This window comes from Trichoderma virens, assembly GCF_000170995.1.
Source record: "Trichoderma virens Gv29-8 chromosome Unknown TRIVIscaffold_6, whole genome shotgun sequence".
Taxonomy (NCBI): domain Eukaryota; kingdom Fungi; phylum Ascomycota; class Sordariomycetes; order Hypocreales; family Hypocreaceae; genus Trichoderma; species Trichoderma virens.
The window spans coordinates 407,191-419,345 of record NW_014013743.1 but is presented as its reverse complement, the minus strand read 5'-3'; the positions used below and the strand labels follow the sequence as shown (position 1 = coordinate 419,345).

Genomic DNA, 12,155 nt, shown 5'->3' with positions numbered 1-12,155 from the left:
GGTAAGCAGGAGGAAAAGAAAAGACTGGAGTCTGTCGCCGAACGGGATCCGGGAGGAACCCACTCTGCGTGGTCGATACTTGGTGCTTGGCTGCAATCGTCCGGTGCTAGACGCGGGCGGGCGGTGACATCATCCGAAAGCGGCGAGTTGAGATGATACGGCAAAACATGCAGTGTGCTGGGATTGATTGAGGAAATAGAAGAGGCTGGATATGAAGAAAAGAGCGCCGTGAGATTTCAGCAAGCGAAATAAAATAGCAATGCCTTGCTCAGCGTATATGCGCCTGCATCGAATCTTATCAGAAGTGTAACTGGTTGGCCTTGGTGGCGGCGTATTGGTTTTTTTTTTTTTTTTTTTTCTTCCTTCTTTCTCTAGGCTTCTGGATGGTCCCTGATGGCGAATGCTGAGGTTTCATTGGCCCAGGCCATCTGCAGAGTCAGCTAAACGAGGGGCAAATCGGGAGCTGAGCACCGTCCAGAGACAGGGATATGCTTGGCACGAGCAAGAGAAAAAGAGGGAACATGCTGCAATGGAGGGGCAAAAGTCGAATTGGCGAATGGAAACGGATGCCCTGGACTGCAAGGGGACAAGTTCTGGGAGAAACTAGCCAACAATATCGCAGTTCGACAAGCTCCGTCTGTCCAAATCCACTTAGCGGTGAGGCCGTCGTCAAGCTACTGTACCATGATAAAGGACAAAGTCTGGGAGCGCTGCTTTACATAGTATTTCGTCGATTTGCGCTGTGGTCTGGAGATGGGATGGTTCATATGATGAGATGAACTAGGGTTTTTGGTGTACAACGCCATTGTGGCAGCAGATGCCGTCTGTGTAACCGCACCGAGGCGTCGAATGCGGCGGAAAAGTGGTCACTGGACTTGTGTGGTTGGCTCTGTGGCGACCAAAGAGAGATCAATACGAAGAACATGCTCTGTTGTGCTAGTATTGACATTTGACAGAATCTGGGGTCTAGCCATCCATCCATTAGCATTTTGTGCTAACTTGTTAGTACGCACAGGTGATCATTCAACTGTACTCTGGCAATGTGTATGTACCTGCGTATGTATGTATGCATGTATGCCGCATCAAATAGCATCTGGGTGAATTTTCCAAGCAGTCAAGGGTATCTCGTCTTGATAAGGATGATGCCTCGTAGATGGATTTGCAACAAGACTAACAATTTGTGTTAGACTTGGGATGAATTCTTTACACAAAGTTTGGAGCACATGTGGCGGTGTCATGTGGCGGAGGCATAAGGTGCTGCCATTTGCCATGGCTAGTGGCTGGCTGTTCATTAGGTAAGCGGCAGAAAACGGCAGTATCCATCACCGCCAAAAATTTACAGATCCACGAACGAGTGAGTGCTGCTCTCGACGACGAATCGCGAAACGCTGCACAACACCAGCGCAAAGATGCCGCATTCCGATCCCGATGGGCCGCTGGCCAAGCGCCAGAAAGTCTCAACCTTGGCCAATGCGCCTCAGGCCTCGAGCAATTCCTCCCGAATCTTTGCTCCGTTCCGAGTACGTATATGCGATGCGCTCTTCCTATCAAAGACAGCTTTTGGCAACTATATTCTAGATTCTAACCGCTCACCGTGTAGACTGTTGGCCTCGTCTCCCCATCGAGTATCCCTTTTACTTCCTTCCCGTTAGGAAAGACTACTTTCCAAATTACAACATCGGTCGGGCGGTCTCTGCAAACCTACGATTTGCTTCGCGGTCTCAACCTAGTCTTTGTTACTCGGCCGCAGACGCTCGCAGACATCACTGCCACGTATGCCTGGGGGAAGAAGGTCTTTGCCGCATGGGGTGGATCGCAGGACGGTGAGCCTCAGGGCCTATGGGTCTTCCAAAGAGGTAGAAAGGTCGATGAGGTGGTCCTCCCAAGCGACCTGACGGAGCCAATCCAGCAAATAACCATCTTTGGAACCTGGTTCATCGCTTGCGCAAAGACGAGGATTGAGGTGTTCAAAACTGCGACGCTCGAGCATTACACTACTATTCATACCATGGCTGCTGCCAAGGGCGGCCATGAGATCACAAGCGGCGTCGTCACCATGCCAACATTTCTCAACAAGATCTTCGTTGGTCGCAAAGATGGATGGGTCGAGATATGGAACGTCAGCACTGGAAAGTTGATTTATACCATTTTGCCTCCTTCTCCCGACTGTGGCGCTGTAACCTGCCTCGAGCCCACTCCAGCTCTCTCCTTGCTGGCCATCGCCTACTCAAGCGGTACCCTCGTCATCACCAATGTGCTCACTGATAAGCGCGCTCTTCAAGTCGAAGCTGGAAGCCCAGAGGCACCTGTTACTTCGATATCATTCCGAACGGATGGTTTGGGAGCTGGGCATGATGGCAGAAAGGATGGTGTCATGGCCACGGCCACCCCATCCTCGGGCGACATTACCTTCTGGGACCTAAATCGCGGAGGTCGCGTAATGGGAGTCCTACGTAGTGCTCACAACCCGCCTTCAGGTGAAGGCGATGAGATCCGCGGTGGCATCAGTAAGGTTGAGTTTCTGGCTGGACAAGCAGTCATTGTATCCAGTGGCCGAGACAATTCGCTCAAGTCATGGATCTTTGACGAGACACCCTTCTCTCCTATTCCAAGAATCCTGCACTCTCGGAGCGGACATTCTGGTCCTGTCAATTGCTTGCAATTCTTGCCTTCCGACTTTGATGGCGCTGAAGCTGGAAATAAGTGGATCATCAGCGGCGGCAAGGATAGGAGTCTCTGGGGATGGAGCATGCGTCGCGATGGCCAGAGCACGGAGCTGAGCCAGGGCAACATACGAAAGAAGGCAAAGAAGATTGGTATCCTGGCCAGCAATGCCCTGGCACATGGCCCGACGACGACACTGGAGGACCTCAAAGCCCCCGAAATCACATGCATTGCCACTTCACTCAACCGCGATGGTGGCATTGGCGCCTTGCCTGGCAAGCAGGAGATTTGGCAGAAAGGACGGGACCCGAAGAAGAAGATGGACGCTGAGATTAGCGGAATGACGGGCTGGGAGAGTGTAGTCACCGCCCACAAGGGTGATCCTTTCGCCCGCACTTGGTTCTGGGGCCGAAAGAGAGCAGGTCGCTGGGCATTCCCAACTGGCGATGGAACCAACGTCACAACTGTTGCTATTAGTCCCTGCGGAACGTTTGCGCTGGTCGGCTCGGGGGCTGGTGGTATCGACATGTACAATCTCCAGTCTGGTGTCCACCGTCAACGCTTCCCCTCCAAGTTGACGCCAGCACAAGCTCGTCAGCTGAAAATGCAGCAGCTTCGGCAGGCAGATGATGTTGTTCAGCTGCAGAGCGAAGGCAACCGAAAGTATCCCGCCGGCATTGGCAAGCATACCCAAGCCATTACTGGGCTGGTTGTTGATTCTATGAACAAGACTGTGGTGTCTTGTGCGCTAGACGGCAAGATCAAGTTTTGGGATTTCTTGACAGGAACCCTCCTGGAGCAGTTGGACTGGGCGCCCATGACATTTCCGACTGGCTGCCGGTACCACCCTGCCAACAATCTCCTCGCCTTTTCCTGCGATGACCTGTCCATTCGAGTTGTCGACTTGGAGACGAAAAAGACTATCCGAGAATTCTGGGGTCCCAAAGATGTCATCAACGACTTTTGCTTTTCGAATGACGGCAGGTGGATCATTGCCGCCTCTCGCGATTCAGTCATCAGGATATGGGATCTGCCCACCAGCCATCTCATCGATGCCATTCGGCTGGAGAAGCCTTGCAAAGCTGTGGCCATGTCATACACAGGCGAGTACCTGGCTGCTGCTCTGGAGGACAGCCCCGGTGTTACGATCTGGACGAACAAGGCTCTATATAAGCATGTCCCAACTCGCCAGATCTCTGAAGCTGAAATCAGCTTGGTGGCTGCACCTACAACGTCCGGAGAAGGAAACCTCGGCTTACTAGAGGCAGCGTTTGAGGAGGACAAGACAGAAGACGACGCTGGGGTTGTCGCACCTTCTGTTGATCAAATCAGTGCTGACCTGATGACTCTCAGTCTGGTTCCTAAGAGCAGATGGCAGACGCTGCTCCACCTGGATCTGATCAAGGAGCGTAATAAGCCGACGGAGGCGCCTAAGCTCCCCGAAAAAGCGCCCTTCTTCTTGCCATCCACATCTGGAGCGCCAGCGACTGGGCCCAAGGCTGAATCAGATCAAGCAGAAAACGACAGCAAGTCTCGTATCAGTAGATATGACAAGGCTCGCTTTGAGGAAACGTTCACGGCCAAGCTGCGTGCTGGCGCTGAAGCCGGCAACTGTAAGTTCTTTTTCCCCCAAGTTATCACCAAGCTACAAGCACTGACATTCTGTCTTTCTCTTTTATCTAGACGATGATTTCATTGAGCACCTCAAATCTCTCTCTCCCTCGACTGCGGATCTTGAGCTTCGATCACTCTCCCTCGGTGAGGATGACGACTCCAACGAGCTCCTCCACTTTATCCGAGCTCTTACGATACGATTACAAGCACGAAAGGATTACGAGCTAACGCAGGCGTGGATGACGGTGTTCCTCCGACTTCACTTTGACATAGTGATGGAAAACAAGGCACTTCTAAAGGCTCTGGAGGAGTGGAAGGGACAGCAGGAGAAGGAATGCAACAGGCTGGATGATTTGGTTGGATACTGTAGTGGCGTGGTTAGCTTCTTGAGAAGCCCGAGGACGTGATGGATTGTGTGATTTTGCTGGGTATATACTAGATGGGTAGATGAGTGGACGAAAATAATGCATTGGAAAATTCAAAATCAGCAAACAGTACGAACATGATTGGACGCCATGTGACTTGATCAGTGGGCTGTACGATGATTCTGTGGATTACTCTAGGTTCATTGACAGCTTTACGGATCAGAAACCAGCTTGGCCAACATCCCAGGACCACAAATCCAACAGAGCTTCTCAATGATCACAGAACGTCGACGTCTTCTTCATGGCTCCCGCAAGCAGAAGCAACATAATGAAAACAAAAAAAAGAGCCAAAGCTTCAAAATCAAAAATTGCGCCTCCCATGGCCCCGAAGGACAATGGAGCAAGGAGTCGACTCCGCGATGTGCAATGCAGGCCCTCCACACTGCATCCCCAAATTCTTGATCTTGGGAATGCGAAACAAGGTAAGTATGAAGAAAGGAAAAAGAGAAAAAAGAAAATCGAAAGGAGAGGGAGGGAGGAGGGGAGATATATAGTTGGCAGAGGTGGTCTGTGCGCGGGAGGATTTGGGCGGTGAGGTTGGGCAGGTGATGCTGCTGCCTAGAGGGCTGAAGGGAAAGTGAGAGTGATGTACATGTAATCTTTGGGTGGAGGATGAGGTGAATGTACTTTGAAGTTGGCTAATAATAAGGTAGTCGTGTTTGTATAGGGACTTTTGTTTCTGTTAAAGGAAGTCGCCGGCGTGGTATTCCTGAGGTGAGGCTGAGATGGATGCCTGATGAGGGGAGGAGCTACGATGATATCTGCTGGGTATTATTGGGAGCATGGATCTTTCAAGAATTTGATTGTCTGACAAATTGCCAGCCCGAGTATTACTTGTTATCTAGTATAGCAATATATTCCTTATCTTGAAGGTCAAAATGACTCTTGTTATTCTTGAATGGTTGGATGTGTATGAGCTCATGGCGCTTCATGATCTCTAATTGCCTGTTCACGAGGCTTACGTCAAAGTTCTCCATGATTACTATTTACCTAGGTAGGTAGTATATACAATATCCTAAAGAAGTGGCCAGGAGCATTATGTCAGCCTAGCTAGCTACATGTCGAGGAGAAAATGGTAGAGATCATATTATCATTAGGGGCAGTCAATGGTTGTCTCTCAGCTGTATGCGTAGGCCGGCTGGGTGTCATGGTCAGAGATATATGGTCGGCGGATGACATAAAGTATACAAGTTACAGATGCAATCCAAATATATAAAGAAGATGAAATCTTGAACCAAATGGGCCAAAGTCTTGAGAAATCGCAATGGAAACATCTGATCGAAATCGTCTTCTAGTGAAGAGCGGCGAAGGCTCTGAAGTCTACACCCGACCCGAATATAGTTTCATCGAAGCAGAAATCGAAGTGATTGCAAAATGAGAGCCGAGAGTAAAAGGTCCCAGCTATTACCCTTTATCGTGTAAAGTTTGCAAAGTGCCAGGCCTTGATAATGGATCCATTGCATGTAGAGATTAAGCTCGCCTCCGCTTCAGCTAAAGATGGCATATATCTACCGATAACCCATAGGTATTTGGAAAAGATCTACAATAGATGACATGGGAGTAAACATGACTATTATGTTTCTGCGGAAGAGTGTGCATCTACCGTTATTGAAGGCGATCCCTTCCGAAATATTATTTGAATTGATACCTGCTGATTACATCCATCATCAATGTCACCATCCTGCATTCCTTAGCGCCCTTAGTCTTCTAGTTTCGAAGGTTTGGCGCCACCCACCCTCTGGCTTTAGCGCATTCTACCCGCGATATAGCGGGGCATCCAGATTTTCTATCCTGTAAAATTTCCAACCATCACAAGCTCCAAACGCCAGCAGGTCAAATCGCAACGATGGGCAAGAAGGGCTTCAGAGTGAGTGTCGCCGAGGACCCAGCAGATCCAATTGACGGCAATTGCCAAGTACTGATTCTTTCTTCTCCATATTCAGGGAAAAGGACGTCGCGGAGGCGGTGGTGGACGCGGAGGAGGTGGTGAGCGCACCCAAAGCTGGAGGGACTACCCTGCTCTCAAGAAAGAGAACCAGAAGCTCCAGGAGTTTTACGACTCGCTGCTGCAGCTCCCCGAGGAGGAAAAGACACAGTTCTGGGACGCATTGAAGCGCGAGCTGCCCAACAGCTTCCGTTTCTGCGGCTCCAAGGGGTACGTTGTGTGCTTTGCGCATCCATGCTGTTTATCCCTTCCGTTGCCTTTCTTTGTCCGATTCCTTGCGCTCAACGCTAAACTTTGTCGCATAGCCATGCGCTCGCCGTCGAGAGGCTTCTGCGATCCCGATACATTCCCGAAATCGTCAAGATTGAACACCAGGATGGCCGCCCCGTCGATCCTCCCCAGCCAGTGTCCTGGTACCCCGACGAACTTGCTTGGTGGATGACCACGCCCAAGAACGTCGTTCGCAAGTTCCCGCCCTTTGCGGCTTTCCAAAAGTTCCTCGTGTCCGAAACCAGCGTCGGCAACATCAGCAGACAGGAAGTCGTCAGCATGATCCCTCCTCTTCTGATGGATCTCCGACCCGGCATGACTGTGCTGGACATGTGCGCCGCCCCGGGAAGCAAGTCTGCTCAGCTCCTGGAGATGCTCCACGTGGGTGAAGAGTCTCGTGTGAGGAAGGTCCTGCGAGAATTTGCAAAGGAGGATGGTCTGGACCTCGGTGACGAGACCAAGGACGAAGCCGAAGCCGATCTCGAGGCTGATCCCTCTGATGCCGGTCGTGCTACAGGCCTGCTGATCGCCAACGATGCCGATTACAAGCGTGGCCATCTTCTTGTTCATCAGCTTAAGAGACTGTCGTCGCCTAACCTCCTTGTGATGAATCACGATGCCACCCAGTTCCCCTCTATCAAGCTGCCCTCGACCGAACCGAACAAGCCTGCCTACCTCAAGTTCGACAGAATTCTGGCCGATGTTCCCTGCTCCGGAGACGGAACAGCACGAAAGAATGCAAACCTGTGGAAGGACTGGCAGCCAGGTAGTGCCTTGGGACTGCATGTCACCCAGATCCGTATCCTGGTCCGAGCCCTGCAGCTCCTCAAAGTTGGTGGCCGCGTTGTGTACTCCACATGCAGCATGAACCCAGTTGAGAATGAGTCCATCATTGCCGCTGCGATTGAGAGATGCGGTGGCCTTGACAATGTTGAGATTGTTGACTCTAGTGACCAGCTCCCTGGCCTCGTGCGACGACCTGGTCTGAAGGAGTGGAAGATCATGGACAAGGGCGGCAGAATTTGGAGCTCGTGGGAAGAGGTCGAGAAGTTCGCCAAGGAGAGCAACGAAGGTGTGACTCCTGGACGACTCCAACCATCCATGTTCCCCAACCCCGCGGGGACGAATCTGCCTCTGGAGCGCTGCATGAGGGTCTACCCTCACCTGCAGGACACCGGCGGCTTTTTCATCACCGTTTTGGAGAAGAAGTCCGAGTTCAAGGCGAAGCCTGAGAACGAGGCAAAGGAGACCAGCCAGCCCAACGAAGCCTCCGAGAACCTTGATACCCCTGCTGATGAGGCAAAGCCAGAGGAGTCTTCTGCAGTGGAAGAAAAGAAGGAGGATGAAACAATGGATGATGCCTCCCCAGCCGCTAGCAAGCGACCCCTGGAGACCGACGAGGGTACAGAGGTGCCAGCTAAGAAGGCCAAAACTGGAGAAGAAAGCTCAGCAACCGCCACTCCAGTCTCTGCCCCTACCACACAACGGGAGGACCGCCCAGGCAAGCCAAAGAGGAATGGACCGATTGAGGAGCCTTTCAAGTACCTCGACCCCGATCACCCGACCATCCAGAACATCAAGGAATTCTATGGACTGTCCAGCCGCTTCCCTACTAACCGATACATGGTGAGAAACGAGATGGGAGAGCCTGCCAAGGCCATCTACTACACCACCGCCCTGATGCGGGACATCCTCACGGAGAACGAGGGCCGAGGCCTGAAATTCATCCACGGCGGTGTCCGCATGTTCATGAAGCAGGACGCACCCTCGGCCGAGGTCTGCCGCTGGCGAATCCAGGCCGAAGGCATGCCCATCCTGCAGGGCTACGTCGGCGAGACTCGCATCGTTCGGCTGCGCAAGAAGGAGACTCTGCACAAGCTCCTGATTGAGATGTTCCCCAAGATTACTGACGGCGGGTGGGAGAACTTTGAGGAGATTGGCGAGCGGGTGCGCGACATCGGCATGGGATGCTGCGTGCTGAGAGTTGAGCCCGAGGGTGACGACCAGGAGTGGCAGGAGAGAATGGCGCTTCCCCTTTGGAAGAGCATTCATTCGCTGAACCTGATGTTGCCCAAGGAGGATCGGTCGGCGATGCTGTTGAGGGTATTTAACGATACTTCGCCCTTGATTAATATCAGTCTGCAGAGGAAGGAGAAGAAGGCAGCTGAGGAGCAGCCACAAGAGGAGGAGCAGCAGGAGATTGATCTGGAGGATATTCCCACCCCAGAAGGGTCTGACTAACTGTCATGAGACGGAATCGTGATAATAGCTACCTTGTATAACCCTGAGACAAGGATGGAAAATGTGCAATTGGGGCTTATCTGGAAGAAATTGGTAGAACTATCTATTTAGGTACTTATATCTGCATGTTTATTTTTCGATTTATTCATACACGGCTTTGGTCAGGGTGCTTCTACCGCGTCGTATCTACTCGTACAAGTGCCACCATCTCATAACTATCGTACAAAACTCCATTTAAACACTCTATTTAGTGTGATGCCTCTACTCGTCCAATAGCCCAACAGTCCAGTGAACAATTCGGTCAACCCCCTTGCCCTGAATCGCACTGACTGGAATAGCAGCGCAGCCCTTGGTCCACGCTCCCTCGACGCCACTCGGATGCGGCTCTCGTCCCTCCGTCACGCCATCCAGATACGTCTTGAGTTCCCGGAAATTGTCCTGCGTGTCCGGCAAATCGGCCTTGGTAGCGACGACAAACCAGGGCTTGCCCGCAATGTGCAGCGTCGGCGCCCTGGTCTGGGCTTCCTGCATGGGCAACGGAGTGCCGTATGAGGCGCCCATCAGGTTGACGGGCCCGCGCGTGGCCTGGGAGACGAGGTCCCAGTCGACACGGGCCTCGATTTCGCGGGAACGCTCTTCTTCCTGGCGCATCTCAGCGTAGAGGCTGACTTCGCGCCAGAGGGCCTGGAGGGCCTTGACGGCGTTGCCGGCGCTGAGATCGATGACAAAGGCGAGGACTCCAGCGCGCTCGACGTGGCGGAGGAACGCTATGCCGAGGCCGCGGTCGAGATGTGCCCCCTCAATGAGGCCGGGAATGTCCGCCACGCTGAAGCGTGTGCGCGGCTCTCCGAGGGCGGAATCGTCGGTGTCGGCTTCCTGAGATGAAGACGGGTAACGCTGGCGGCGCGGTTTGACGCTGGGGCGGCCAGAGTATCTGTCCAAAACGACGGTGCCGATGTTGGGCTGCAGAGTTGTAAAGGCCCAATTGCCGACCCGCGTGCGGCTATTGGTGAGAGCTCGCAAGAGAGTGCTTTTGCCGGCATTGGGCAAGCCTACCAGACCTACATCGGCCAGGAGCTTGAGCTCGAGAGAGATCTTCATGGTCACGGCCTCGTCACCCTTGGTGGCGAAGACTGGTCGAGGGTGGTTTCTTGAGGTAAAGTGAGGGTTTCCGAGACCATTGATGCCGCCTGCGGCCAGCAGGATGGGCGTGGGCGTCGGTCTAGAAAGGTCAAGGTAGATTGGTGCAGCAGGCTGCTGGAAGAAGCGAGTTCGCTTGGGCAGCTTGGGAAACTCTGCAGACTTCATGTCGTTTTTGGACATGCCGGGATATAGAAGCCATTTCTCCCGCTCCGGATCATCGGCATCTGGATCATAATCGTCCTCGGGAGAATACTTCTTTGGGCGTCGCTCATCCACGGCATCTTCTTCTGCCTCTTCTTCCACTTCTGTCTCCAATTCCAATTGCTGCTGGGCCAAAAGCTCGCGACGCCTCTGTTTCTTCACCGCCTGGTACGCTCTCATAGCCATATCCTCCTCGGCAGCTGGGTCATAGCGCTCAATCTCCTGGACGATTGTGCCCACGGGAACGGTGATGACAACGTCTTCTCCTCGCATGCCGCCTTTTCCGCTTCCCTGCCCGTGCCTTCCGCGCCCGGCACGGATGAAACGCCTACGTGCAAGTTTGTGCAATGAGGTTTCACCGTGGGCTGCCTGGATATAGATGTTGCCCCCGATGCCGCCATCGCCACCATTGGGAGGGCCATCTGGGAGAAACGCCTCTCGCTGAAAGGAGACGCAGCCGTTGCCGCCGCGGCCAGCATATAGCGTCAATTCGGCTTTATCGGCAAAGCTCGGTGCCGCATAGTCGTCTGGTGCGGGATTCAGTCGTGACTCGGGGAGGCTGTTCAAGGGAGATGAAGAGGACGATGAGGATGAAGAGTGACGGGTGAGAACCGTTCGGAGCAGGGCAGAGTGGGCGGGCCGAGGGCGAAAGAGAGCCGGATACAGGAACGGCGCCAAAGGCAGCTGAGACGGGCCGGGACACCGAGGCGGCATGTTGAGATGAATTTGTGTCGCTATACTTGCTTGTCCATGTTTATATGCGGATATGTCTATAGATGCGACTTTGAGGCACCAGAAATTTTGACGATGTTGCGTCGCCGATAAGATAAGAAAGTGCTCAGCTTAATTAGCATGGAGGGGTTCTAATAGGCCTGTAGCAATAGCGGAAGATAGCCGGGGCCTGACCCCACCAGCGCCGAAAGAATAGCGGGCATGGCGGGGTTTCGAGGCCGATCAGAGGCTTGAATCATGGCAGAGCATCAGCCCAGCCTACTAATTGAAGCTTGATCAGCACCTACAGGTACTAAGAGAAGAAGCTGGAGTTGCTGCTACCGGCTGTGGCAGTTGTGTGTACTAATGCACCAGATGCATAACGACGTGTCTCTGTATGCTGGAGTTGTGCAACTGGAGGTACCCTGTACATGCACTGCAGGTGGTGATTACTCGTACTCGTACAGCGCAGTTGAGTGCATAACGGGAAGCTGCTGCCAGCTGGACTCGCTGAGCTGGCAACACTCAACTTTTTCAAGCTTGATTCCATTCGTCTCTCGCCCCCGCTTCGAGGCCAAACGCTGGACCCTGGCTATTCCTGTCTGTCCCCTGTCAAGTCTGTGACAGCGAAGAGAAGAGGAGAAGAGGAGAAGAGGAAAAGCACGCATGAGGTCGACAGCTTTGTGATTTGATTTGCTGCGGCTGCCAGATCGTCGGTGCCATGCCCGAGTCCAGCACAGCCAACAGCAGCCTTTGCTGTGGAGAGACAGGTCAACTATCATATCACAATGATCACAATGCAGCAAAGCAGATCTCTCTGCCAGCAAGCTTTCGCATCGCATCGCATCACCAGTTTGCCAGCATCGTCAGCGGCATCGTGACCTCTGCTAGGGTTCCTCTAGCTCCTCGCAGCCTTGTCCACAGGGTGCAAGCCGGCCAAC

The 12,155-nt window shown here is 53.0% G+C and overlaps 3 protein-coding genes across 3 annotated transcripts; 2 read left to right on the top strand and 1 right to left on the bottom strand.

Moving 5' to 3' along the window:
- Window positions 1-1,409: 1,409 nt before the first annotated feature.
- Window positions 1,410-4,777, top strand: TRIVIDRAFT_71522 (uncharacterized protein; the record flags this gene model as incomplete). Its single annotated transcript, XM_014100992.1, has 3 exons — window positions 1,410-1,520; window positions 1,601-4,277; window positions 4,348-4,777. The coding sequence occupies 3 exons, from the start codon at window positions 1,410-1,412 to the stop codon at window positions 4,683-4,685; spliced, it is 3,126 nt and encodes a 1,041-aa protein (XP_013956467.1).
- Window positions 4,778-6,549: 1,772 nt separating this feature from the next.
- On the top strand, window positions 6,550-9,159 carry TRIVIDRAFT_60888 (uncharacterized protein; the record flags this gene model as incomplete). Its single annotated transcript, XM_014100991.1, has 3 exons — window positions 6,550-6,570; window positions 6,647-6,858; window positions 6,954-9,159. 3 exons carry the CDS (start codon window positions 6,550-6,552, stop codon window positions 9,157-9,159), a joined length of 2,439 nt encoding a protein of 812 aa, XP_013956466.1.
- A 318-nt stretch (window positions 9,160-9,477) lies between these two features.
- On the bottom strand, window positions 9,478-11,076 carry TRIVIDRAFT_2799 (uncharacterized protein; the record flags this gene model as incomplete). The annotated part of the gene is made up of 1 exon (XM_014100851.1): window positions 9,478-11,076. A coding segment is annotated over one exon (1,599 nt), but the record flags the coding sequence as incomplete, so codon positions are not given.
- Between the last annotated feature and the right edge of the window lie 1,079 nt (window positions 11,077-12,155).